Here is a 25,475-nt window from a genome sequence, read left to right as displayed (position 1 = left end):
CTCCAGTGCTCTGAGGCTTTTCCAGACTGAAATAGGATGAAAGGACCTCATCTGTCTTGCATATGATGATCCATTTAATATATCCCTATTATGATATTTGCTTTACCCACATCAGAATTACATTTTTTCCACTTGCATTTGCTCCATGATCCCTTGTCACCCCAGATCTGGTTCTGCAGATCTGCTGCCTATTGTTATCCTAATCCTTTTTAACAAAGTGCTTTCAGGTTCTCTCCTTTCCCATCCTGAGATCATCTGCAAAGCTAATGACTGCTTTGCATTTCATAGGCCAAGCCATTAAAATAAATGCTGAATAATACCAGACTCAAGATATTGATGAACTCTGCTCAGCTCGTTCTTTCATTGTGACTGTAAATCAGTTGACCTTGTTTTTCAATTGGTAGTGTGGGACTCTTGGCCAGTCCCAAGTATATTGCTACAATGTTTTTCAAAGAATTTAAGTTAAGTTGAAATGACCATAGCTTCTTGGATCATCTCTTTGCCTCCCTCTTCCAAGACGTAAGCCCTGTGGGTGGGATTCAGCTTGTAGATCAACACTGTTGAGTGTTCCTAAATTCCTGTTGTTGTCAATGGAGACCAAATCAGCAGGTTCAATGGAAACCAGGGAGACATCCAGTTCACCATATAGCAGGCATTTATGTTTGGTCAACAGGCAGCTCTACTGGCAGCTCTGTTGACTTTGGATCTTTCTTCACTCTCCTGGGAGTTTAGACTCTTGGTTCACATGGTGAGAACCAAATATGTGCATTTAAATCTATGAGACATTTTCCACCCCTGAGTTGCCATTTTCTCTATACTTGTGGAACATCATCCATACTATTTGATTTCTCCAGGGTAATTAGTGTTTAATGTTGGTTAAGCCTCTACTTTAAATATTCCAGGACAAACTTCACCATGCTCAGGTGCTTTGAGTATATTCAGTTTATTTAAATGTTCTTTAATCTGTTGTGGGTTCTTATGCTAGCCAGAATTCCTGTTACTTTCCTAGCTATCCTTAACTTTTAATATTCAAGAAGAAAAAGGAGTTAAACAGGTCTGAACATTCCCTGTCTTGCCTACCATCAACATATGTTCCTAAAAGTTAGTAGACCAACTGCTCCCTTGTTGGTTTTCTTCTAACCTACCTACAGAATGTCATTGTATTATTTCTGCTTCTTTCTAGTTCAGGATGCCCAGTTTTCCTGGGATTTGCATACTAATATTCTGATACACCCAAAAGCCACAAGTTGAATTGAGCAGAGGACATGGAAAACTCTTGGAGTAGTAATCTCACCATGCAGTCACAGGATACAACTGCATACAGCACTCAGTTGTGCCTGGAGATAGTTGATATCAGCATCATCTTGCAGATTACCTTTCAGTCCCTCTTTCAGGTTGGTTTCTTTGTCCATGAGGTGGCAGAGTCCAGGAATGGGGAACTGACCTTGACCTTCTTGAAACATGCTGGGAAACTGTCCTTTCTGGTTTTGTGGCTACACTCTGTAGTATTTCATTTGCACTCATCTAAACTTCTGATGTTGTATAGGTCTCTTAAGTTTCAGGACACTGAAGAATACATGATTTAGGCAGGCTATTCCTCATGGCCCTTGGAGAGAGGTAGTCTTGTGTAATTATGCCCTTCATATTCTTTCTTCAAGAAGATTCCCACTCTCCTAAACTGCCTTGTCCTTTAAGTTTGCTTCTGCTTTATCACAAGCAACAGTTCACTAACTATTGAAGCTTGCTTTCTTGGGGTCCTCAGAATTTCCTTTTGCTCTTCTTCATCGTTACTTTTCCTAAAATCCAAGAGCTTTCCTGCTGCATGATCAGTGTCTGCCTGATTATACTCTGCATCCATATCCTCAGATATTTATTTGTCATTGGTCAGAGTCAGGGATTGGAGATCCTCCTCTCCTCCTCCTCCTCCATATCTAGTCTATATCCAAAAGTGGTCCCCCTCCCTATTCCAAAGACTTGGGCATTGTCCAAAGACGTTGTTCCATCCTACTGCTCCTATGGTACATATTTCCACATTACCATCCAGTCTAATGTTGGATTAATTTTCCCAAAAGCGATGGGGTGTTAGGATGCACCTGAACTTCCTGGTGTGAAGGTCTTCTAGCAGATTTCCACAATGGAGACATCATCCATCTTTTGCTTTTTTACCCAAGCACTTTTAAGAGGTGTCTCTGCTTCTGCTCTCCAGACTCATTCTAACCCTCAGGCCAGGTCTGTAGGGATCCTTAACACATAAGGTGTCTTTTGTGGGTTTTATTTAGACTTTTTTTTTCCTTGATCATGGTGTAACCTGCTGTATTAATTTCCTGGGCTGAGTTATACTGAGAAACTTACAGTTTTGACTATCCATGAAGTTTTCCTATTCCTGCTGTTTATTCTCCACACATCTCTAAACCAACCAGGAAATTTCCCCACCATGTAAGACCCTTCTATGTCTATGATACAGATTAGTATCTTCCTTCTCTGAGAGGATCCTCATGTCCATAACTAGGCATGGTTAGGTATTGGTAAGCATCAAGCTCCTGTTTTGGTGGCCAAGACCTGCTTGTCACGGAAATGTTTGCTCCTCTGTTTCTCAGCCCTTCCTGCTCTCTTCAAAGAAGAGTTAAGAAATGAGGAAGCCATGGAGGGTGAAGCAGTCACTCTGCGCTGTGAGCTGACCAAGACTGCTTCAGTGGAGTGGAAAAAAGGACACACAGTACTCAAACCTAGTGAGAAGTACAAAATGAGGCAGAAGGATGTGACTGCAGAATTATTGATCCATAATCTAGATGAGAACGATGCTGGTGATTATACCTGTGTGTGTGGGGATAAGCAGTCCACAGCTTCCTTGGCAGTACACGGTAATGACCGACTTCATCTAGATGTCCTCGTTATCCAGCCTGTGGTTTGGATGAATTTCTTCTCTGTTTGTTGTTATCTCTGCATAGCTCCCCTGAGTCTGGCTTCACATGTCATAGTCACAAGAATTAATTTGTGTTTTGTCATGTAAAAAAACCCCACCTTCACCCAAATTCTGTTCACAGGGTGGTTTTAGGGCTTGATCCCTAAAATAGATGTGAGATCTGGCCCAAAATAGAAGTCCCCACTGTTACCCTCAGCTCTCCTTCCTCCACCCTTGCCCTTGGCTGTGTTTGCTGCTCCATTTTAACCCTCTGTCCATTGCATCCTCAGCGCTGCCTGCACACATCAAGGAAAGCCTGAAGGACGAGGAGGTCACAGAAGGTCAAGCAGCCACTCTGTGTTGTGAGCTGACCAAGGTGGCTCAAGTAGAGTGGAGAAAGGGAACCAGTGTGCTCAAAGTCAGCGACAAATACAAAATGAGACAGGAGGGCACGGTCATGAAGCTGCTTATCCATGATGTAGAATTGAAGGATGCTGGAGAATACACTTGTGTGTGTGGAGAACAGGAGACAACAGCTGCCTTGATAGTGCATGGTAAAAAAAACCCCACATAACTATATTTGTATTGTTGTGTGTTTCTCTGCCAGCTCATTCCTATTTATTGTCCTTATCTGGGGCTGAATTTGTATCTTGAAATTTGTAAGCTGTGTTTAAAACCTGGTTGCATCCAGACTGTCTTCTGTTCCTGTCTATCAGTTTGTCCAATATCCCAGAGCCATGGGGAAAGGAAACCCTTTCCACCCTAAAGTATTCTCTCATTCTGTACCACCACCACCCCTCACCTGTGTGCCACATGTCATTATTTAATGTCCTCTGTCCATTTTGTGACCTTCAGCCCTGCCTGTGCTTTTCAAAGAAGAACTGAAGGACCTGCAAGCCATGGAAAGCCAAACAGCCACCCTGCGCTGTGAGCTGACCAAGCCTGCAGCTGTCTCATGGAAGAAAGGACACAAAATCCTCAGGGCAAGTGAAAAACACATCATGAGGCAGGATAATGCCCTTGCAGAGCTGGAAATTCGTGATCTAGAGCTGCAGGATGCAGGAGATTACACCTGTGTGTGTGGAGACCAGCACACCATGGCTGCTCTGACAGTGAATGGTAAATGCACCTTGCAGATGGCTGCTTGTTTGTTTGAGAAGTATGAAGTGTTCACCTCTCAGCTTTCTCCTAGGAATTAATCTAAAAGGAGAACTTCTTGTTCTGACATTTTAATTTTGGTCTGATACTCCTGAAAAGGGACCTGAGGACATGGCTGTTTCTCCACGCAGACAAGCTGCTATTTGTAAATCTGGGGGAATAGAGCCTAGGAAATGCTCCTGATAGACCAGCTGAGATGTTCTGCCCACATGGAGAGTGTCCCTGTGATAAATTCTTTAGATTGCATCTCAGATCCATCCAGCCTGGTGTACTTTGACCTGTCAGCTCAGTACTACTTCTCTTATGGTCACTGCTGGATTTAGTTTTCCAGATTGTCATAGCAGTAATCTCAACCTCCATAGTGAAAGACCCTGACTTGGCCAGATTTGAACTTCAGCTGAGAATTCGTGATGCTGCTCATAAATTCAGAGATCTTAGTTTAAATACACTGTGTATTGACTTTCCATTCCCAGCCCTGCCAGTGCTCTTCAAAGAAGAACTGAAGAATGAAGAAGTCCAGGAAGGAGCGTCAGTCTCTCTGCGGTGTGAATTAACCAAAGCAGCTCCAGTGCAGTGGAAAATAGGGTCCAGAGTGCTCAAAGCAAGTGACAAATATCAAATGAGACAGCCTGGCACGACTGTAGAGCTGTTCATTCGTGATCTAGAAGTGAAAGATGCTGGAGATTACACATGTGTGTGTGGTGACCAGAAGACAACAGCAACCTTGACAGTTCATGGTAAAAAGGCCTTATTAAAATTGATAATTAGCTCTATAGATAGACATCACTCTGAAATTCAGCTGTTTCTACCCTGAGTCAGTAACTTGTCTTTGTTTTTATGCCTTTCTCTTCGTTCTGTGTATAGCTCACTTCTTCATAGAACCATAGAATGCTTTGGGCTGGAAGGGACCTCAAAGATCATCTAGTTCCCACCCCTTGCCATGGGCAGGGAGACCCTTCACTGGACCAGGTTGCCCACAGCCCCATCCAACCTGGCCTTAAACACTTCCAGGGATGGGACTTCTGCAGCCTCTCTGGGCACCCTGGGCCTCCCCACCCTCAGAGTAAAGAATTTCTTCCTAATGTCCAATCTAACCCTGCTCTCTTTCAGCTTGAAGCCATTACACTTGTTCTATCACTGGAGTCCCCAATGAACAGTTTTTCTCCCACTTTTCTGTAAGAAAAGTGAGAAAGAATAGTTCAGGTGAAATTTTGGGGTCATTTTTAATCTGTTCCCCTGATAAAGGTGAAAACAAGATGTTTCTTTCTGCCCCAGGCTCCCTCTTCTTGGACATTTATATTTTCCAGCTCTTCCCCCTCCACAACGTCATCCCCATGGTTCACTTCAGCCAACCATAGCTTTCTCCAAAACACTCATGTATGGTCTGCCAGGCTCTCTGCTCTCCAAACATTGCTCAAAGGAGGAGTGAGGGTTGGGGCAGCAGAAGAAGGAGATGTTGCTGTGCTGGGTGACCTGGCTACAGCTGCCCCTGGGGGTACCAGATTCTTTAAGTGAATCTGGCATGCAGAGTGAGATAAAAGTTACCTTTTCAGAGCTTCTTAACCTGTAACTGAGGTTTGAAGGATGCAGGAGTCACTTTATATGGGGATCAGGACAGGAATTTAAAAAAATCCCAACCAGAACACAGGTTATCAGAAGTTAACTCTTCTTTATCCTGCTAGTTCCCAATAAACCAATCCATGCATAAATCCTTGCGTTACATTAATGACCTCATTGCCTGATACTCTGCTCTCCTCTTGTCAATGAATTTCTGGTTTAATAGAATCCTTGGTTCTGAGGACCTCACTGGGACAGCCAGTTCTGTCTCCTCCAACTTTTTCCCCAAAACTTATGATGCTGACTGAGACCTGGGCTTTTTCTGATGCCTTCTGGGAGTGCTGTTTGTATTCTGTGCCTGCTCACAGTAGTTGAGCACAAGGCACGTTATGGGTCAATGTTAATTGTCAGCTTTCCTGAAGGCTGCTTCCTATAGGCTGTCCTATCTTTGGGTTTTGATTTCCAAAATGGGAAATAGTGAGGACCTGAAATTCTTGTTAAATTTAATGACCCTTCAAACTTCAATTTAAAACTAGAAGTTGTTTTATTTTGAAATCTGGCTGGTTTCATGCAGGCAGGGCTATAAGCTTTTAGTAAAAACAAAAGAGAAGATGACAATACCAGCCTCCAAGACATCATAACTGTGTAGGTAAAACAGCACTGTGTCCAGCAGTGCTATTTGTGGGTGATGTTGGCCCAAGATCTAGATCTTTCTGTATTGTTCTTACACCAGACATCCAGGGAACTGATCCCTTATGGTAAGCAAAACCACATCACACCTGAAGAAGAATGTTTTGAGTTTCTGACCTTGGCTAGTTCATTAAAAAAAAAAAGAAATTAGGAATTTAATTCTGTTTTCTGATGACCACTTGTCCATGTTGCATCCTTCAGCTCTGCCACCGCTCTTCAAGGAAGAGCTAAAGAACAAGGAAGCAGAAGAAGGTGGAGAAGTCACCCTGCACTGTGAGCTCACCAAGGCTGCTCCAGTGGAGTGGTGGAAGGACCAGAGGATTCTCAAAGCAAGTGAGAAATACAAAATGAGGCAGGAAGGGACCAAGGCAGAGCTGGTGATTCATGGAATAGCTGAGGAGGATGCAGGAGGCTACACCTGTGTGTGTGGAGAGCACCAGACCACAGCCATCTTAACAGTACAGGGTAAAAACTATCTTGATCTCCTATTTCCTAACTGGAAACACCTGTCTTCTACCATAAGGTGTTCAGTTCTCCATATCTGCTTGTTCAACCTTATTAACTGAAGCTCCATTAGTTTGAAAGTGTTCCCTGCCTTTGATGACCTGCAGGCTGTATTGGGAAATACCATTCTGCACTTTCTCTCTGCCATCCTTTTGTCTTTTCCTTTCCTTACACACAAACCTGCTTATCCTTTCACCTTTCCCTTCCAGCATTCCTTTCCTAGTATATAACACCCCTATTCATTTCTCTTTCCTTTCCTGCATTTATTGTCTAAACACCAATCTGTTTACTGCTTGCTATTCCTTCCTGGAATTCTCAATACCCACCATTTTTCACTTAGCACAGGGTCTAAAAAGCAGTATCCAGCACAAGGTTGTGTTAATTATAATTTCTTCTGTCCTGAGTTAACGTATATATTGGGTTTTGTGCCCATAAACTCTGTCCTGATGCACAGAGAGATTTGCATTGAGAGCCTGATTTTCCAAGCAGGAAAGAATAAATTCTTTCTCTGACATCCTCCTGGTTTTGTTTTGTTGCAAGAACCAGTTGCTGTGCAAGCAAAACTGGTGATGCAGCTTAACACTGCTGGAAATGTGGGAATTGTGCCAAGTGAAGGAGGCTGAACCTGGTTTCCAGCCTGGGTGTTTTTATTTAGCTGCACTGCTCTGGAGTGGGACACTGAGTTTGGGATCTGAGATATCCAACCTTGTTAAACAGGTGGATTATCCTGTTATCCCACCTAGTTAATAGAGGGACATAGGTTAAGGTCACCAAGTTTATTTCAAGGACACAAGTTGCAGTGAGTTCTAGAATTATGTTAAGTGGGGAAAGTATGTTCTGAGACAAGAAAACAAGCTGGGAATCAGCATCTGGAGATTTTCTTTGGGGTTGAGAAGAATCTGTGAGCCCTGGATGCATATTTCAAGGGTACCTCAGGAAGAAGGAATGATGATGAGTAAGGAGCTGTGCCAACACTCAGAACTCAGCAGGTCTGCTCTGTAAATGGGAAGAGAGAGTACAAAGGCCTGAAGTTTGTGGAAGACACCAACACATATGTGAACTAAGGAGCTCAGAGGTGATATTCCTAATTCTTACATGGCAGCTTGTAGAAAGCAGGTGTAAATCTCTTGAGGACTGTGCAGTTTTGCTAGCAGGAAGCCACAATGAACTCAAAAGGATATGGGTATATATTCCCACCAGGATGTTTTCATTTCTCTTTCCTCTCTTTGCTTCTGATGCTCACCCTTCCATAACATTCACATCTTTCCCCTGCCACTTCCTACTCTCTCCCATCCCTAGATACATCCTCAGTTTGTAATAATTTTTACCTGCATCCTTCAGCTGTGCCTTGGTTTTTCCAAGAAGAACTGACCAGGATGGAAGCAGTAGAAGGTGGAACAGTCACTTTGCACTGTGAACTCAGCAAGGCATCTGCCCGTGTTCAGTGGAAGAAGGGCCATCACATCCTCACCCCGAGCAACAAGTACAGCATGAGGCAGGAAGACTGTGCTGTGGAGCTGGTGGTTCATGAGTTAGACTTGAATGATACTGGAGATTATACCTGTGTGTGTGGAGACAAGAGCACCACAGCTGCCCTAGTAGTGCATGGTAAAGAAACCCTTGGGACTAAGATCCTCCAAACCTTAGACCTTCCCAAGTCTCTATTGCTATGGTCTGTTCCCATCCCTTTTCTGTTTGCTTGGGCTTTTGTGTTCCTTTGGTCCTTCCTTCTGTTAGAACTGGGAAAAAAAGTTGTCTGTTGGGTTTTGTCCTCCTCAGCTGTGCTGGTCCTTCTCACTGTCCTTACCCTGATGCAGAGTCCAGGGAAGCCAAGAGAGATTATTCCATCATGTTTCACTGGCCTGGATCAGGGCTCATCCTCTCCCCCAGCACCTTGTCTAGATGCTTTTTAAGGAATATTCACTCTCTCTCTGTGGTAACTCTTTTACTCTTCAGCACTGCCTCCAGAATTCAGAAAAGACCTGAAGGATCTGGAAGCTGTAGAAGGTGGGACAGCTGCTCTTCGCTGTGAGCTGACTAAACCTGCTGTGGTGGAATGGAAGAAAGGGCAGGAGGTGCTTAAAGCAAGCAGAAAACATAAAATCAGTCAAGATGGTGCTGTTGCAAAGTTGATTATCCATGAGCTGGATGTGGAGGACACTGGAGATTACACCTGTGTGTGTGGAGATCGACAGACAACTGCTACTTTGACAGTCAATGGTAAAATAAGGGGGAAGAAAGGTTATAATATTTTGTGAGAATAAAACCTGTGGTCTAGCATCACTTAGGGTGAAGAGCTGACTGTGATCTGTAAGTTGTGCAGAACAGAATGGTCTATGCAGCCCACTAGAGACCAGGTAGAAAATGGGAATTACAGTACAGAACTACATGCATTTTGTCCATATGTTACTGTCAGGACAGCTGTAATCTCTGCCTTCAGGGGGAATCTGAACTCTTACAACACCCTGCTGATCTTCAGAATGTCTCTTCAGTGATCAGGGAAACACGTTGGATACTTTTCTAGTAGGAAAACTATCCTGCCATTTTAAGATTGTAGATTAGATTAAGCTTCTATATAGCCCATGGCAAATTTAACTTCTTGAAATCCCTTTCTTGTTCTGCAGATATCCAAGTTACTTCTCTGGGAAAATAACCTTGTACTCTGAATCTAGAGCACTGAGGTTTAGAGACATCAGCTTTTTCTTTTCTTTCTACTTTCTTTCCCAAACCCCAACTGCTGTTATGTTTCAAGTTAATATTTCTATTTTATAGCCCTACCAGCACTTTTTAAACAAGAGCTGCAGAATACCGAGGCTGAAGAAGGTGGTACAGCAACACTGAGGTGTGAGCTTACCAAACCCAATGCTCCAGTAGAGTGGAGGAAAGGAGATACCACTCTGTACCCTGGTTTGAAATACGAGGTGAAGCAGCAGGGCTTCACCTCTGAGTTGGTCATTTATGACTTGGAACTGGATGACTCAGGAGAGTACACCTGCGACTCTGGACATCAGCAGACAACAGCTGTGGTAACTGTACATGGTAGGCAGACCACTGACCCTTGGATCAATAGAGGTGGAGGGAAAGGATGACCTCTTGGTGTTCTCTACAGCCATTTATTTGTTTTGTTGCTAGTCCATGGCAGTATACTTACTCCACTTGAGCATAATGCATGGTCAAGTTAGAAAGGTTCTTCTTGCAGTATCTGGAGTGATTAATCAGCATCAAAGCAATTAAATGTTGTGATGTCAAAATATGGTGAACCATCCTGCCCTCTGAGTGCAGGGAATGGATAACAGAAAATGACCAGGCAGGTTGATGGTTACTTTGGGTTCCTAGTTGCTTCAGTAGGTGTAAGGGATGTCTGATTGGGGGTGATGACTGATTAGGATGATAAGAGATGCAACAGCTGGGGGATAAAGGATTTCTGTATCACCTGAATGTGCTCTAGTATCACATGAGGCTTTGAGCCTCAGGTGCAGACTTGGACTGCAGACAACTGCATCCACATCTGTTCTTCTCCATCCCTTCCACCATCCTGTGCAAGACTTTGCCTGAAATCTGAATTTCTTCCCCCATTCATCACTTTTTTGTCATCTTTTACTGTACTGCCTCTTCTCTAGTTTTGAATGCTAACTTGATCTTTTATATGTTGATAGAAGTTTTCTTGGGGGGAGGAAATACTCTTAATATTGCAAACTTTTGGACCTTTGTTAAGGAAGGTGGGTCCATGTAAGGGAGAGGATATCCCAGTGATTTTTGACTAAAGCATCCATAGTTGGCAAAGAGACAATTCCATAGGGAATTCCTGACTCCTTCAGGCCCCAAACCCAGACATTCTATGGACCCCTCTCTAAGACCATATTTTTCCTAACAACTTCACCATCCATCCTCAGCTCTTGGTTCACATGCTGGTTCAAGAAAGATGCTAACAAGACAGAGAGTTGCAACCCAAGGATTATGGAGCCTTTAGAGTAGGCCATTCCACTTCTGAAGAATGATGGTAGGGTTGGGTCCTTTTCAGTCTAAGTCTTTTCCCTCTCAAATTTTGCAGCACTGCCTGTTACATTTAAGCAACCCCTACAGAATAAGGAATCAGAGGAAGGAAGTACAGCTACATTCTCCTGTGAGCTGTCGAAACCCAATGCTGTGGTGGAATGGAGGAAAGGAGGAGTGGGGCTGCAGCCCAGCCAGAAGTATGAAATGAGGCAGAGGGAATGCCTGGTAGAGCTATTAATACATAATCTCAAATTAGAAGATACAGGGGAATACAGCTGTGATACTGGGGATCAGGAAACCAAGGCATCTTTAAATGTGAAAGGTAGGTGGTGTGAGCTGACTACTAAATATCTTCCATCCAACAGGCAAAGCAACAGCTTGAGTATGAGCATTATTAAGTGAATTATTTTTTCCCCCTATAAATGTTTTTCTTTTCATCTGATACACTGAAATTTCTTCTTCTTTTATTTTTAATAATGAGAATGGAAGGGAATGATTCTTTATTCTTCTGGTGCTGCACTTGAGTTTTGATTTCTAAGAAAAAAATGCTGGATTTAAGGCTGGGGAGAAATTAGAGAAAGAGCAATGCTTTAACATAAGGTCTGGATATTTCACATGACACATGGTTTCAGCACTTTAAAAAAGATTATTTCTTTTTTTCAAAGTCCTGGAAGAGGACTGGCAACAACCCTCCTGATCTCTCAAGGCTGTCCATGGAGTTTGGAACTTCTTTACTCTTGAGATCATTGTTAGAGCAACTGAAGGATAAATTCACTCAAAGAATTAAACCCTGGGAAGGGTTAGAGTTGAGGAAAAAGGGAAATAAATGTTATACATACAGATGGCTGCTTCTCATGTAGCAAGATCTCCTAGAAGCTCCAGACAAATAGAAAACATGGATCCTCCCTAAGAATATAGCACTTGCACAGCACAGTATCTTGCTCTCCAAACTGGCAGTCTAGCTATGGTAACCAGGACTTGACTCCTCAATAAAAGCTCCTGTTGCTTCTTTTTTTCCCCCCTTTAGCCCTGCCAGTTCTTTTCAAAAAGGAGCTCAAAGACAAGGAAGCCGAAGAAGGAGCTGCAGTGAAATTCCAGTGTGAGCTGACCAAGGATAATGCGACAGTGGAGTGGAGGAAAGGCACCATGCAGCTCTTCCCATGTGCCAAATATGAAATTAAATTAAGTGGTCGCACAGCTGAACTGGTGATTCATCACGTAGAACCAGAAGATGCCTCTGATTACACGTGTGATACAGGAGACCAGCAGAGCACAGCAGTCCTCAGAGTGAATGGTTAGCATTGCAGCAGAGCAAAACAGGATAAAAGGGACCTGTGGAATTGTGTGAATGATATTCTTTCATTTGGTGGTGAATAACACCCCTCCCCTGCCCTCAGAGTTAAAATAATGACAAACAAGTGGTCAGCCATAAACCAGAATACAGGAAGGTGGATCTTATGGGATGGGATGTGTAGCATGGCTATTCAAGCCTGTCAAGGACAGCATACAGTGTATTCATCTCTTCCTCTGGTGAGATAAAAGCATCATAGGGATTTTGAAATTCCAATAGATCTTTATTTTAGGCACTTTGGATTCATGAATCAATAACTGATCATATATATTACAAAAGCATTTTAAAAATGTACAGTTTTCAAGTTTCATAATTCCTTCTCACACTGTGTTAAGCAAACCAGAAGTGATGTCTGTGATTAATTACTGTCTGTGAAATGTTTGTGGTCATCTCAAACTGTTGTGTGTGGAACTTGTGGCTTTGATCCAAACCTCAACATTTCAAACCAAATCCTCTTGGCTAAACCTGACCCACGAAGCAGCCATTGAGCCAAGTGAGAGCCTTGTGCTTGCTTTATGTGTGCCACAACAGGGCTTAGACAGAGGAACCACAAGCACTGAGATTCCTGCTTCTCCAACTTCTCATACACACACAAACACACTTGATGCATATTCCCCTCCTGATTCCATCAGTGACAAGCTGTTGTCTCAGCCCTTCCATGCCCTGTTTGAATAAATGTTGTCCATTTCTTTGTGCATCGTCTGGAAGGACTCAGTGTTGATGGTCTTGGAAAGGTAGCAGAGAAATCAGAAATATGTTTAAGGTTTTACATCATTTACAGTGTTGGAACTCATGAGTATTTTTATGAGAGTGACTGGATTTACACTGGTTCTAGTCAGAAGGTACCAGGTTTTGCTCAGCCAAAAATCTTCACGCATGTTGGAGTTTCCAATATCCAGAGCAAATGTAGATAGTGAGGATGCCCTTGGCTTTATGAGATAGGAGCATGTTATGGAAAACAAATGTATTTGGGGAACTTTCTGAGCCTCTCCTTTTATGGGTATAGGGAATATAGGTCTGTTTATAGATACACACACACAGACACACACACACACACACAACTATTATATAACCATTTGATGAAACCTTGTTCTGCAGCATCAGACCCAGGTGCCAGGTTGTGCAGACCTGGAATTCAAGCTAATGGGTTGTGTACTCATGTTTTTTCCACTTTCCAGCCATCAAACCCCGGCTGAAGCAACAGCTGAAGAACGAAGCAGTGGAAGTGGGAGGAACAGCCAGGCTGCGCTGCGAGATTTCCATCAGCAAAGCAGAAGTGGAGTGGAAGAAAGACGGAGTCGTCCTTCACTCGAGCTCCAAGTATGAAATGTGGCAGGAGGGCACCTTCCGCGAGCTGCGTGTTCACCACCTGGAGCCTGGTGATGCTGGAGAGTATTCCTGCAAGGCTGGAGATGAGACGAGCTCTGCAAAACTGACCGTGAAAGGCAAGACCCACTTCCTAGGGCAAGGGGATTTTTCCTCTTTAGGATGCTGAGATTTTGTCACCTAAGTGTTACTATGGTGATGAGCAGCTGTGATAAACCATTGTGATAAGCACAGAGCACAGGAAGAGCATCATAAAAAGGTCTCGTGGTCAATGACCACACCAAAGCAAAGATTTGCTTGGCTGGCAGCTGACAATGAGGCAGCTGTAATATTTGACTCGTGGCTTGAAATATTTGCTTGACATCATACACATGTGAGTGAACAGATGGTCGGTCCCCAGCTTCCAGTCACATGGCAGCTGCATCTGGCCTTACTATCACTACAGAGAGGGTAGGTTAGGACCACTAGCGTGGAACAATCACTGCTAGCATCTCTGCAGGCTAGTTGATACTATAGGTACCCCATACATTACGCCCAGCTGCACCATCTCTTGTGCAGATGGTGACCTCAGTTGTATGAATGTGCACTGTGTTTGCTCAGATGAAGATTGCACTGCTTCTCCTCTGGTACTCCCCATCAGATTTGGGGTACATCCAGCTTTTCCCTGTTGTAGTCTGCCTGCATGATCATTGCACAGGTCTACAGGTGCCCAGCTGCCTGAGAAGCTGGACTCAAGCAAACTAAAGCACAAATACAAGGAGGTGGTTGTGTCCCTGGACTGGGCATTGGTGAGGCTGCACCTCAAGTGCTGGGTCCAGTTCTGGGCTCCTCACCATAAGAAGGACATTGAGGTCCTGGAGCGATTCCAGAGAAGGGCAACCAGGCTGTGGAAGGGGCTGGAGGGCAAATCCTCTGAGGAGCAGCTGAGGGAGCTGGCAGTGTTCAGCCTGGAGAAGAGGAGGCTGAGAGGAGACCTTATCACTGCCTACACTGACCTGACAGGCAGGTGCAGAGAGGTGGACGATGGTCTCTTCAACCAGATGACAGGAAATGGGACAAGGGGAAATGGCCTCAAGCTGCACCAGGGTCAGATCAGATGTTAGGAAAAATTATTCACTGAGAGTTGTCAGGGCCTGGAACAGGCTGTCTAGGGAGGGGGATGAATCACCTTCCATGGATGTGTTTAAAAAAAGGGTAGATGAGGTACTTAGGGATAGGGTTTAGCATAGGACAGGAACAGATGGACTTGATGATCTTAGAGATCTTTTCCAACCTTGTGATTCTGTGTTATGTCCATCCCTGGAGGTACTTAAAGTTCTGCAGGACAAGGTGTTGAGCAACCTACAGTATGTTGGCCTTGCTTTGAGCAGTGGCTGGACCAAATGTCCTCGAAAAGTCCCCTCCAACCTCTAGTACTCAATGTTTCTATGATTTATTCAATAGTTTTATGATTTATTCAATGATTCTATGATTTATTCACTCAGTGATTCCATGATTTATTCCCTTTTGTGGCTTGACTATTGATGGACTGTTTGCAGAGCCTGATGTGACCATCGTGAGTGGCCTAAAGGACATGGTGGTGTTTGAAGGGGACGACGTGACGTTCCGGTGCCAGGTTTCTCATGAGAACGCAAGGGACGTTGAATGGAAGCTGCAGGATGTTGCTCTACAAAACAACGAAATGAATGAGATCTCAGTGGAGAAGGGGAAGATTCACACCCTGACGTTGAGGAAGGTGACTGAACAGGACATTGGCACCATCGCCTTCCGAGTGGGACCCCACGTGTCAATGGCAGAGCTCACAGTAAAACGTAAGGGCTCTGTGTGGGGTGGGAAAGGAATGGCATTGGTGAGAACAGGTGATATTTTGGTTATCTTAGAATCCTAGAACCTCCTGAGTTGGAAGAGACCCATAAGGCCCATCGAGCCCAACTCCTGGCTCCACAGAGCCACAGCCAAGTCAGAGCAGGGCACTGAGCACATTGTCCAGATGCTTCTTGAGCTCAGCCCAGCTCAGTGCTGTGACCCCTTCCCTGGGGAGCCTGTGCCAGTGCCCAACCACCCTCTCAGTACAGAACCTCTTCCTAACATCCAGCCCTATATGAATAATAAATTCAAGGCCATTATTCACCCATTTTTAGCTTGTTAGTAGGGTGCTTGTGCTTCAGAGTACACATGATGTTCACAGAGAGGGTTGTTAGGCATTGGAACAGGCTGCCCAGGGAGGGGGTTGAGTCACAGACCCTGGATGTATTTAAAAGATGGATAGATGAGGTGCTCAGGAATATGGTTTAGTAGAGGACAGGTATGTTTGGACTTGATGGTCTCCAAGGTCTTTTCCAACCTTGGGATTCTGTGATTCTGTGGTGGAGTTGCCATCTCCAGAGGTATTTAAAAGGCAGTTAGATGTGGCTCTGAGGGACATGGTTTAGTGGTGGCTGGCAGGTTAGGGTAATGATTGGACTTGATGATCTAAAGGGTCCCTTCCAACCAATTCTATGATTCTATGTGATGTCTTACACTGTCATCACTACAAATAGACAGTGGATATGTCACCAGGGTCCTGATGCTGACTGGTTTCTAGAGAAATTACTGGGGTAGCTCTAGTAGGTGGACTGACAGATCTGTAATTCTCATTGCTTCCACTTTCCCTTTTCATTTCTTTTACACCTTTTTCTTTGGACTATTTCTTTCTCTAAACACTGAAGAAGGTTCTCTAAATTCTGAAGAAATTCTCAGTCAAACATCCTTGTCCTTCCCCCTTTGAAACCGTTTCTCTGTTCAAAACTCTCCACCCCCCTACCTGAACCATTAAAACACTTGTAAAGTTTTTTATTAGCACTTCAGCAACTTCCATAGATATTTGTGAGTGGTTTTCATCCAAAACCCATTCACTTTCTTTTTTTTAACTCCACAATATGTGATACAGAAGTTAAAGTATTTTTTAATACTTAAAGGTTCAGCTGAAGCTTTAATGCTATAAAGGTGAGTATAAAGGCTTTTGCTGTGTCTGTAATTTCAGTGCCACCTCCAGTCTTCAAGGAGCAATTACAGAGCACAGAGCTGCAGGAAGAAGAAACAGCCACCCTCCGCTGCGAGGTCTCCCAGCCTAACGTCACGGTGGAGTGGAAGAAGGGCACTCAGGTGATCTGCCCCAGCTCCAAGTATGAAATCAGGCAGGAGGGAACAGTCCATACCTTAAAGATTTATCACTTGAAACCAGAAGACTCTGGCAAATACACCTGTGATAATGGAAATGAACAAACAACTGCCACATTAACTGTTAAAGGTAGGTTGGTTTGGTTTCTGTTTAAGATGAGAAACTTGTTCCTCATCCTGAGCTTAGTACTACCAAAAGGATGCTGTCTACTGTCCTTGCCTTCCAGATGTATTCTGCTGGCATAAAGAAGCTGTGTATTTTTGCTTTCAGAAGTTGTATTAATTCTTGAGATGTCCTGAGGCGGTGAAGGTGGAGGGATCCAAGTGCAGTAACTGCTCCCATAGTTGTAGATCCAAGGACCTCCTTCTGGCACCCAGAAAACCAAGGCCGGAACTAAAATTAGAATGAGCCCATTTTTGATGCTTAACCATCCTTTGAGCTGTAGTTCCACCTGGGAAAATTATGCTCAGGAGTCAAAGTGCTCATATTTATTTGGGCACTCAACCTCAGCTGATCAGCCAGGCATCGAAGTAGTTCCAGTGCCTTAAAATAACAAGTGGAGATCTTAAAAATAGGCTTAATGTGGCAATATATATATATATATTAATCTTCTCTGGTGTAAATACAATATAAAGGTGACTTTTTCTGAGGTACAAGAGCAGCAAAAATAAGGAGTTGCCAGGATGTTCTTCTGAAATGCCATCCTTAGAAATATCCCTTGGGGGCTCTCCCATGAAGGGCACGCATCTGCCTGCTATCCCACTGACTTTAGGATCCAGTGACACCAGAATACTTCTACTGTAAGCAGATCCCTTTGTGGTGGCTGTCCCTTTTTGACTATGTGTGGTCCCAGCCACTCCTGCATTCTTTGGAAAAAAAAAAGGGGTCTAAAACCAGGAAGCCAAGGAAAGGTCTACGTCACCCTTCATGCTGTGCTGTCCAGGCACAGTACACTGGTGAGGTGGGAAAAAAAGGTCCTTCTTGCTCCAAGCTAACAAGTGTGAGATGAAGCAGATGGGCTTTGCTTTGGGGCTCCTCATCCATGATCTACAGCTGAAGGATGCTGTAGACTACATCTGCAGTTCTGGCAGTGAGCACACTATGGCATCCTTGGTAGTAAAAGGTGACTAAAGACTTTCACTTCCCCATTTAGGGAGCTCTAGCAAGTGTCCCACTGGACAGATTCAGTGGCACTGCAACAGTCTGATCCTTTTTTGTGATGAGGATTTCTGAATCAGCAGTGACATAGCCTGACAGAAGCAATCTTCACAAAGACTTCTCTCTCCTTGTTCCTTTACTGGCTCCTAAGAACCCTAGGGCTGCAAGACTTTGCTGCATAATGGGATGTCTTCACTGCAAATGCAACTGTACAAAAACCTTGACCTCTGCCATTCCCTGGCAGTCCCACAAAAAAAATACCACCCATTCCTACATCACCTGCAAGACCCTTCAGGTCTATCTCCTCTCATACCAGTCACCCAGTTCCTGTGAATTCACTCGAATTTCTAGAACCCCATCTCCTTCCCTTGTAAATGCCAATGCCATAACTGTGGAGCCACCAAGTTTCTTCCAGGGAACTGAACTAATTTTCAGCATGTGGTGCATTCTAAACCAGCCCCTCAAAACTCCATCTTGACCCATCAGTCATACACACTAGTGCAGAGACTTCCATCTCTCTTCTGGGTCCAGATTTCACATGAGGTGCATTATATAATGATGTTTCTCCATGCACCCTCACAGATGCCAGAGAACTTAGATACCAGGTGTAGGCTTCTGAGTTGTGGTTTTGGTACACATTTGGAGATACATGCACTTAGATGCTCAAGAGTCTGTATCTGTGACCACTAAGGAGGTAAGAAAGAATCATAGAATCATAGGGGTTGAAAGGGACCTCGAGAGATCACCAGGTCCAACCCCCCTGCCAAAGCAGCTCCCCAGGTCATATTGCACAGGTCGGCATCCAGATGGGTCTTGAATATCTCCGGAGAAGGAGACTCCACCACTTCCCTGGGCAGCCTGTCCAGAGCTCCCTCATCCTCACTGGGAAGAAGTTCTTCCGCAGATTAGTGTGGAACTTCCTGTGCTCCAACTTGCAGCCATTGCCCCTTGTCCTGTCCCCACAGACCCTGAGAAGGGGCTGCCCATTTTCCCCCTGCATCCCATACTTAAGATATTGATAAACATTAATAAGGTCCCCCCTTAGTCTTCTTTTCTCTAGGCTGAACATTCCTAAATCACTCAGCCTTTCCTCACAGGGGAGATGCTCCAGGCCCTTTATCATCTCTGTAGCCTCTTGGACTCTCTCCAGGAGCTCCCTGTCTTTTTTATCCCAGGGAGCCCAGAACTGGACACAATTCTGGAAGGAACACATTCCTGAAGGCATTCAGTTTGCACAGTGCCCAATGACTCTTGGGGAGTGCAGAGTGCTTAGTGCTCCTGGAAATCCAGCACTTTCTGTCATTCCTTGTTTGGGTTTTAAAGCAATTTTGGAATTCACCTTGAACCAAATTTGGAACAGCATTTGAATTTCATTGAACACAAGACTTTGTGAAGCCACCACCAATGAAACGTATTTCTTTTCCCTCTGATTTGTGTTGGTTTAGCTTTGCCAGTAACCTTCACACAACCACTCCAGAACCAGCAAGCTGAGAAAGGTGGCACCATCACCTTGAGATGTGAAATCTCAAAGTCAAATGCCACCGTGCAGTGGAAGAAGGCTGGAACAGTACTGCGGCCGAGTGACAAATACAGGATGTGTCAAGCTGGGTCCGTGGCTGAGCTGACAATTCACAGCCTGAGTGAAGCTGACGCTGGGGAATACACGTGTGACACAGGGGACCAGCAAACCACTGCAGCTGTGTCTGTGAAAGGTGGGGCTTTGCGTGGGGAAGAGCTGAGGGGAGATCAGAACCGTGGCAGGGGCATGTGATGCTATAATTTGACAGCTAGACGTTGTCCTGTGTCTGAGCTGAGTCACGGGCATCTCAGAGGGGAGGGTGATTTCAGAGTGATGAGAGGGTGATTTCAGAGTGATGAGAAACTGGGTCAGTTATCTCTAGGGAATGAGAAATGTGTCTTTAATCTATGATTTCATGGTTTCATGTTACTGTTGCTACTTAAATTGGTTGGCACAATACATAGATTGCACTATAAATATATATATATATATACATAGTATACTTATTATAGCACAATACAGTATGACATGCATGCTTTTTAGGCTGTGTTATGTATGTGCATAATAGATATGCATGCATGCAGACATTGTGCATCTGTAAAAATGCAACATGTTGTGTGCCCACATAACCACTTTGCCATGTGTTTAGTGCTTAGTGCTTTGTGGTCATGCTTTCAAACGATGTAGTAGTGCCAAGAAAAGAGCATAACAAAATGTTTAACCCAGGAAGCCTCACTTGAAAGCAGATATCAAACTCTGTTGACCTTTCCATAAAGAATCAGCACCAACCATAGTGGAGATGCTGAAGGACGTCACTACGTATGAAGGAGAAGATGCAGTGTTTGAATGCAGGCTGTCCCGGGAAACAACTCAGGATGCCCAGTGGTTCCTGGGGGATGTTCCTCTGCAATCCAATGAAATGAATGAGATCAGAGTCCAAGGGACACGTCACACTTTGATCCTGAGGAAGGTGACACTAGAAGACTGTGGGCCCATCAGTTTCAAAGTCGGGCAGCATACCTCAGCGGCACAGCTAACTGTCCAAGGTGAGAAGCCTCTTAGGAAGAGGGATTGAAGAGTTACTGGTAAGCACTGCCAACTTTGCTTTAGTTTCTGGAGAGTTGTATTTAGAAGAAGGGGCCTGTGGGAACTTTGGTAGATTCTGATAACCCAATATAGGCATTTAAGAGTTACATCTGTATGTCTGAGCTAGTCATTCCTGTCCTTTTTATAGTCCATGGAGTGTAGCAAATGTTCTTTGAAGACCATCCAATCTATTGTGAAAGCAGCAGCTAAGGTATGTCAGCATCAATGCTTAAGATTGTCAAGAACGTGCTCCAAATTAACCTCCTACTTCCAGTGCTTTTAGATCACACTCCAAAAAACAGGAAAAACCTCTGAAAAAAACTTTCCATTGAGGTTTACAGAATGACTTTGAAAGATGGGCCATGTCAGTACCTCATCTCAGTTTTTTCCTCTTTGATCTCATTCAAAATGTAACTGTAGGCACCCAGTTCTGATCTGGTGTCACTGCTGGATCAGGCAGTTCCAGCAGTGTTGGTACCCTCTTCCCCACAGTTGCTCCGGTCACCTTTGTAAAGATGCTCCACAGCTTGGAGCTACAGGAGGGTGGAACAGCTCACTTGTCCTGTGAGGTGTCCAAGCCTGATGTCCCCGTGGAGTGGAAGAAAGGCACGTCAGTGATCCGCTCCACCCAGAAGTGTGTCATCAAGCAGGAGGGGAATGTGCACACGCTGGTCATTCATGATTTGGATCGTGCAGACTCAGGGGAGTACAGCTGCCACACAACTGATGGGAAGACCACTGCCAGACTAGAGGTTAAAGGTATGGTTGACCCTTTGCTCAGCCATGGAGAGAGGTGGGCATGATAAATTTTGGAACTCTCTAGTACAAGATGGGCATGGAGGTAGTGGAGCAAGTTCAAGAGGCCACCAAGTTTTGTCAGGTGGCTGGAGCACATGAAGTAGAAGGAGAGATAGGGGCAGCTGGGTTTGTTTAGCCTGGGGAAGAGAATGTTGAGGTGAGACCTCCTTGCCACCTGCAGCTTCCTAGTGGGGATCTACAGAGGAGAGACAGACTTTCCTTGGGGTGCTCAGTAAGCAGTTGAGAGGCAACGAGCACAAGCTGCAGCAAGACAAACTTGGATTAGAAGAAATGTTGAACCTTTTGCAATAAAAGGGTGGTTGGCCACTGGAAATGGGACCCAGAGGGGTGGAAGAATCTCCATCCATGGAGAGCCTTCAGCCTTAATTATTCTGTAATTGATCCCTGGCTGCATATTCTGAAGACTCAGGCCTGCAGTTATATATTCTTTGAGTACTTTTATCCTGTTCCACGGTTTTATTCTGGGGATGAAGAACCATCTGGGCTTCAGAAATCATTACTGAAGTTAGTCTGGGATTCTTTGTGGAAACAAGTCTAGGATATGGGAAGAGAAACGCAGGTCCTCTAGAACTGAAATATTTCCTGCTGGTTGACTCCTCTCACTCCTCCTCCTCCTCCTCCTCCGTTTGGCTTAGGCCTAGGCAGCTCTTAGGCAAATGCAGCCAGAATTATGCAATAACCTCATCAATGGCACTATCAGCACCTTAAAAATAAATCATTCCCCTCTTTCAAGCCCTGCCTGTGCTTTTCAAACACTGGCTGAAAAACGAGGAGGTGGAGGAAGGGCGCACAGCCGTGCTGCAGTGCGAGCTGACGAAACCAAACGCACCCGTGGAGTGGAGGAAGGGAGATACAGTGCTGCAGACAAGTGACAAGTATGAGATCCGGCAGGAGGGGACACGTGCTGAGCTCTTCATCTACGATGCTGAGGCTCAGGATGCCGGGGATTATACGTGCGACTCGGGGGATCAGCAGACCACTGCGTCGTTGCAAGTCAAAGGTAGGGGAAGTCATGCCTGAGGATGGAGAAGTTGTAGCTGTGGCTGTCCTCTGTAGGGGTGGTATGGAAGTTGTGCCACTGGGTTATCATTGATGCTCTCTTGTGTGAGTTACAACTGCAGGAGAGGGTTTTTGGCCTGCAATCTGTTCTTCAAAAGGCAAACCGAGTGCCTTCTAAACTCAACTGTATCTCTGCAGTTGCAATTTTGATCTCACTGAGAGGTCTGGGAGCGAAATTGCATCTGCTGATGATGAAGGGTATGTACAAAACTTGCCCATGCTACCTGAAAATAAGAGACTGGACTATTTCACCATCCCTAGAACAGAGCCACTTTAAATCAAGCCATTATACCTGCTTGTGCCTGTGCAGCCCAAGAATTGCAGCTCTTTTTCTAGTGGCTACAATTTTGGCTTTTATAGATTTATCCATCTTTGTGTTGAGAACGCTGTGTCTCTTGACTTGGGCAGCAAAACCAGGCTTTCAGATCCTGAGTTTAGCTCCTGCTCAATGTGGTTTCAGCCACTAAATGTCCAAACGCTGAGCTCGGTGCTGTTGTGCCTTTAGTTGCTTACACTGAAAACTGTGGGTATGCCCACCAGAATCCCCTTAGAAGTCCTGTGACCTATGGCAATCCTTAATGGAGCATCAGCAAACACCCTCATGGTGACACAGCTGATTCCCATGAGTGGCTACAGCACGACTCAAACTCCTCCTCTCTACTTGGCATTGCCAGGAGGCAAGTTGTGGTTCAGAAAGAGGGGAACTGCCAAGGCAGAAGAAGTTGCAAGCAAGTTTCTCACCTCTGAGCACTGTCACTGATGCAGTTGCTTCTCCACCACAGTACTGCCCGTGCTGTTTAACAGAGAGCTGAAAAACGTAGAGTCTGAAGAAGGGGGAACAGCTGTTTTGCGCTGTGAGATCTCCAAGCCAGATGCCCCTGTTGAGTGGAGGAAAGGAGGGGTGGTCATCCAGCCCAGTGACAAGTACGAGGTGAAGCTGAAAGGCAGAATTGCTGAGCTGATCATCCATGGTGTAGAGCCTGAGGACTGTGGGGATTATACCTGTAGCACTGGATACGAGATCACCACAGGTTCTGTGTATGTGCAAGGTAAGGTGAAACGTGGTGGAAACGCTCTGATTGTGCTGCCTGGATTTCTTATTCCAAAACCTTTGACTGTAGCTGGCCAGACTTGTTCTCAGGTGACAGGTGTTACTTGTTCTCAACAAACAGCTGGAAGTCCATTGATTCCTTTCATGATTTCAGTGAAAATACATGGGCTTGCACCCAGGCTGAGGTTGGACCAACGTTTACAAGCTAAGGGAGTACAAAGCACTGACCATACCATGTACCATTGCAGATGGTGGTTCTGCTGAAAAACTACTTGCTCGGAGCAGTGGTCATAAAATAACCCCACTGATGTTCTCGTTCTCACTGATTAAAGCTTCTATCCTTGTTGATACTCTTATGACTCTTTCAAAGCACTGGAAGTAAACCTTAAAGCCTTAAAACCTCATGTGATGTCAGTACAGACGGTCACAACACACAAGAGAGCCAGTCATGACCTGGTCTTGGAGTAGTTTCCTCCCACTGACGCAGTGTTTGCAGATACCTACACTATGGTTGCAAGCAGGTGAAGGACAGAAGATGATTTTTAAGTCCTTAAAAGAAAATTTTAGCTCGTTTCCCCCCCCTGGAACAGCATTTACACGCTTAACTCTCCTGGGGAAACTCGCACTGTTGCTTGGGCTGGTTCTGCAGGCAGTGACGTGTGTGTGTGTGTGTGTTCACGCTTTTGTTTTCCTTTGGCACCTTCTCTTGCTCTGTTATACAGAAGAAGCAGCAGTGATAGTTTCTGGTTTAAAGAACACAGACGTCTTTGTGGGTGAGTCAGCCACGTTCACCTGCGAGCTCTCGCACCCGGGCGTGAAGAACGTGCAGTGGTGGCTCGATGGATCCCCCCTTCACAACAACTTTGTGACTGAGATCTCTGAGCAGGACGGGATGATCCACACTCTAACCTTAAATGACGTGGCGTGCCACGACTCAGGCACTGTCACCTTCAGAGCTGGGTCCCTTATATCTTCAGCTAAATTATTAGTCAAAGGTATTTCGTTGTCAGAAAGAAACACACGGCCACCTCTGGACTTGCTCAGTGTGCTAGTGCTTCTGCCTTCCAGGCTACCCTTACTAAATCACCTCAGGGTCCTTCTGTGTCCTGCAACCCTCCACTTCTGCAAGTTGCCCATACTCACACCAGAGGTCTTATAGGCACAACCACAGGGATTTTTGCAGCGGTCTGGATGAGGAAGGGTTGCAGGGTCAGGGCTGTTGCTTTCACCTGACCTGTAAGCAGAGCTGAACATAGACCGCCGTGGTAGCACCTGGTGATTGTTATCCACCCTTCAACAGGGCATTTTTATATCACAAAATTACCACTGTGCTGCTTCATAGCTCAGTTACTGGTGCTGAGCTCAGTAGGTTCCCAAGGCAAGGCTTTGGGCTGTTGTATTGATGGTTCCAGAGCTCTTCCTGGAGTCCAACGGATGTAACAGTAATGCAGTGATAAAATGAGCCTCATTTGTTGACCATCAGAACAGTGATAGTCATCACTCCACTACCAAAGCTTTCTGGTCTGTTGAGTCCTTATTCTTCTCATTTGGTAAGGGTAGCCACAAGCTGCAAATAACACTGAGCTCCAGATTTGATAAAGCCAAGCTCCTTCCCACCCAGTCCTTTTATAGCCATTGGGAAAAGTTGTTATTTTTCAGACAAAAGTAACACTTATTCCTTGCTTGGAAAAGGGATTTGAGTATACAGAGATATAAAGAGTCAAGAGTTCTTTATTAGAATCTACCCCCATGCTCTGACTGTTATGGATAGATGGATACAGTCTGTAAATGAGAGCTCATGACTGAGTTTCCTGTTGGGCCTTCGCAATATCATCGCTTCTTGGCCTTTTGGCTGAGATCAAGTGCAGTTTACTCTGTGATTGTCCTACAACTGCATTCATTCAATGGACCAGCATGATGGCATCTTCACATATGGGGAGGCTGGGAAGGAATGGAAAAGGTTGAAGGAGCTGCTGCCTTCTCCTGACCCCTTTGTGCAGGGTGGGAATGACAGGCCCCAGTGTACACGTTGGCTCCAAAGTCTCAAGGAGCTTTCTGCTACCTCACATGGGTGAACAGGGCCATGAAGGTCTTAGCCTACCAGTGACTAGAGCAATGGAGCAGTAGGAACAGTGCAAC

The 25,475-nt window shown here is 44.9% G+C and overlaps 1 protein-coding gene across 1 annotated transcript in view; it reads left to right on the top strand.

Moving 5' to 3' along the window:
- The window catches only part of OBSCN (obscurin, cytoskeletal calmodulin and titin-interacting RhoGEF), a gene marked incomplete at its 5' end in the record, with an annotated part of 199,183 nt that overhangs the window by 86,748 nt on the left and 86,960 nt on the right, over window positions 1-25,475 (top strand). The window contains 19 exon segments of the mRNA XM_084260922.1: window positions 2,598-2,861; window positions 3,193-3,456; window positions 3,758-4,021; window positions 4,534-4,797; window positions 6,509-6,772; window positions 8,153-8,419; window positions 8,768-9,031; window positions 9,584-9,850; window positions 10,863-11,129; window positions 11,835-12,101; window positions 13,337-13,603; window positions 15,023-15,295; window positions 16,507-16,773; window positions 19,248-19,514; window positions 20,098-20,367; window positions 20,900-21,166; window positions 21,960-22,226; window positions 23,068-23,334; window positions 24,059-24,331. Of these exon segments, the coding sequence (XP_084117048.1) occupies window positions 2,598-2,861; window positions 3,193-3,456; window positions 3,758-4,021; window positions 4,534-4,797; window positions 6,509-6,772; window positions 8,153-8,419; window positions 8,768-9,031; window positions 9,584-9,850; window positions 10,863-11,129; window positions 11,835-12,101; window positions 13,337-13,603; window positions 15,023-15,295; window positions 16,507-16,773; window positions 19,248-19,514; window positions 20,098-20,367; window positions 20,900-21,166; window positions 21,960-22,226; window positions 23,068-23,334; window positions 24,059-24,331 (5,070 nt within the window).

Source organism: Gallinula chloropus (genome assembly GCF_964237585.1).
Source record: "Gallinula chloropus genome assembly, chromosome: 2".
NCBI classification, from domain to species: Eukaryota; Metazoa; Chordata; class Aves; order Gruiformes; family Rallidae; genus Gallinula; species Gallinula chloropus.
The sequence above is the reverse complement of the archived record's forward strand: the minus strand, read 5'-3'. Positions and strand labels throughout refer to the sequence as shown.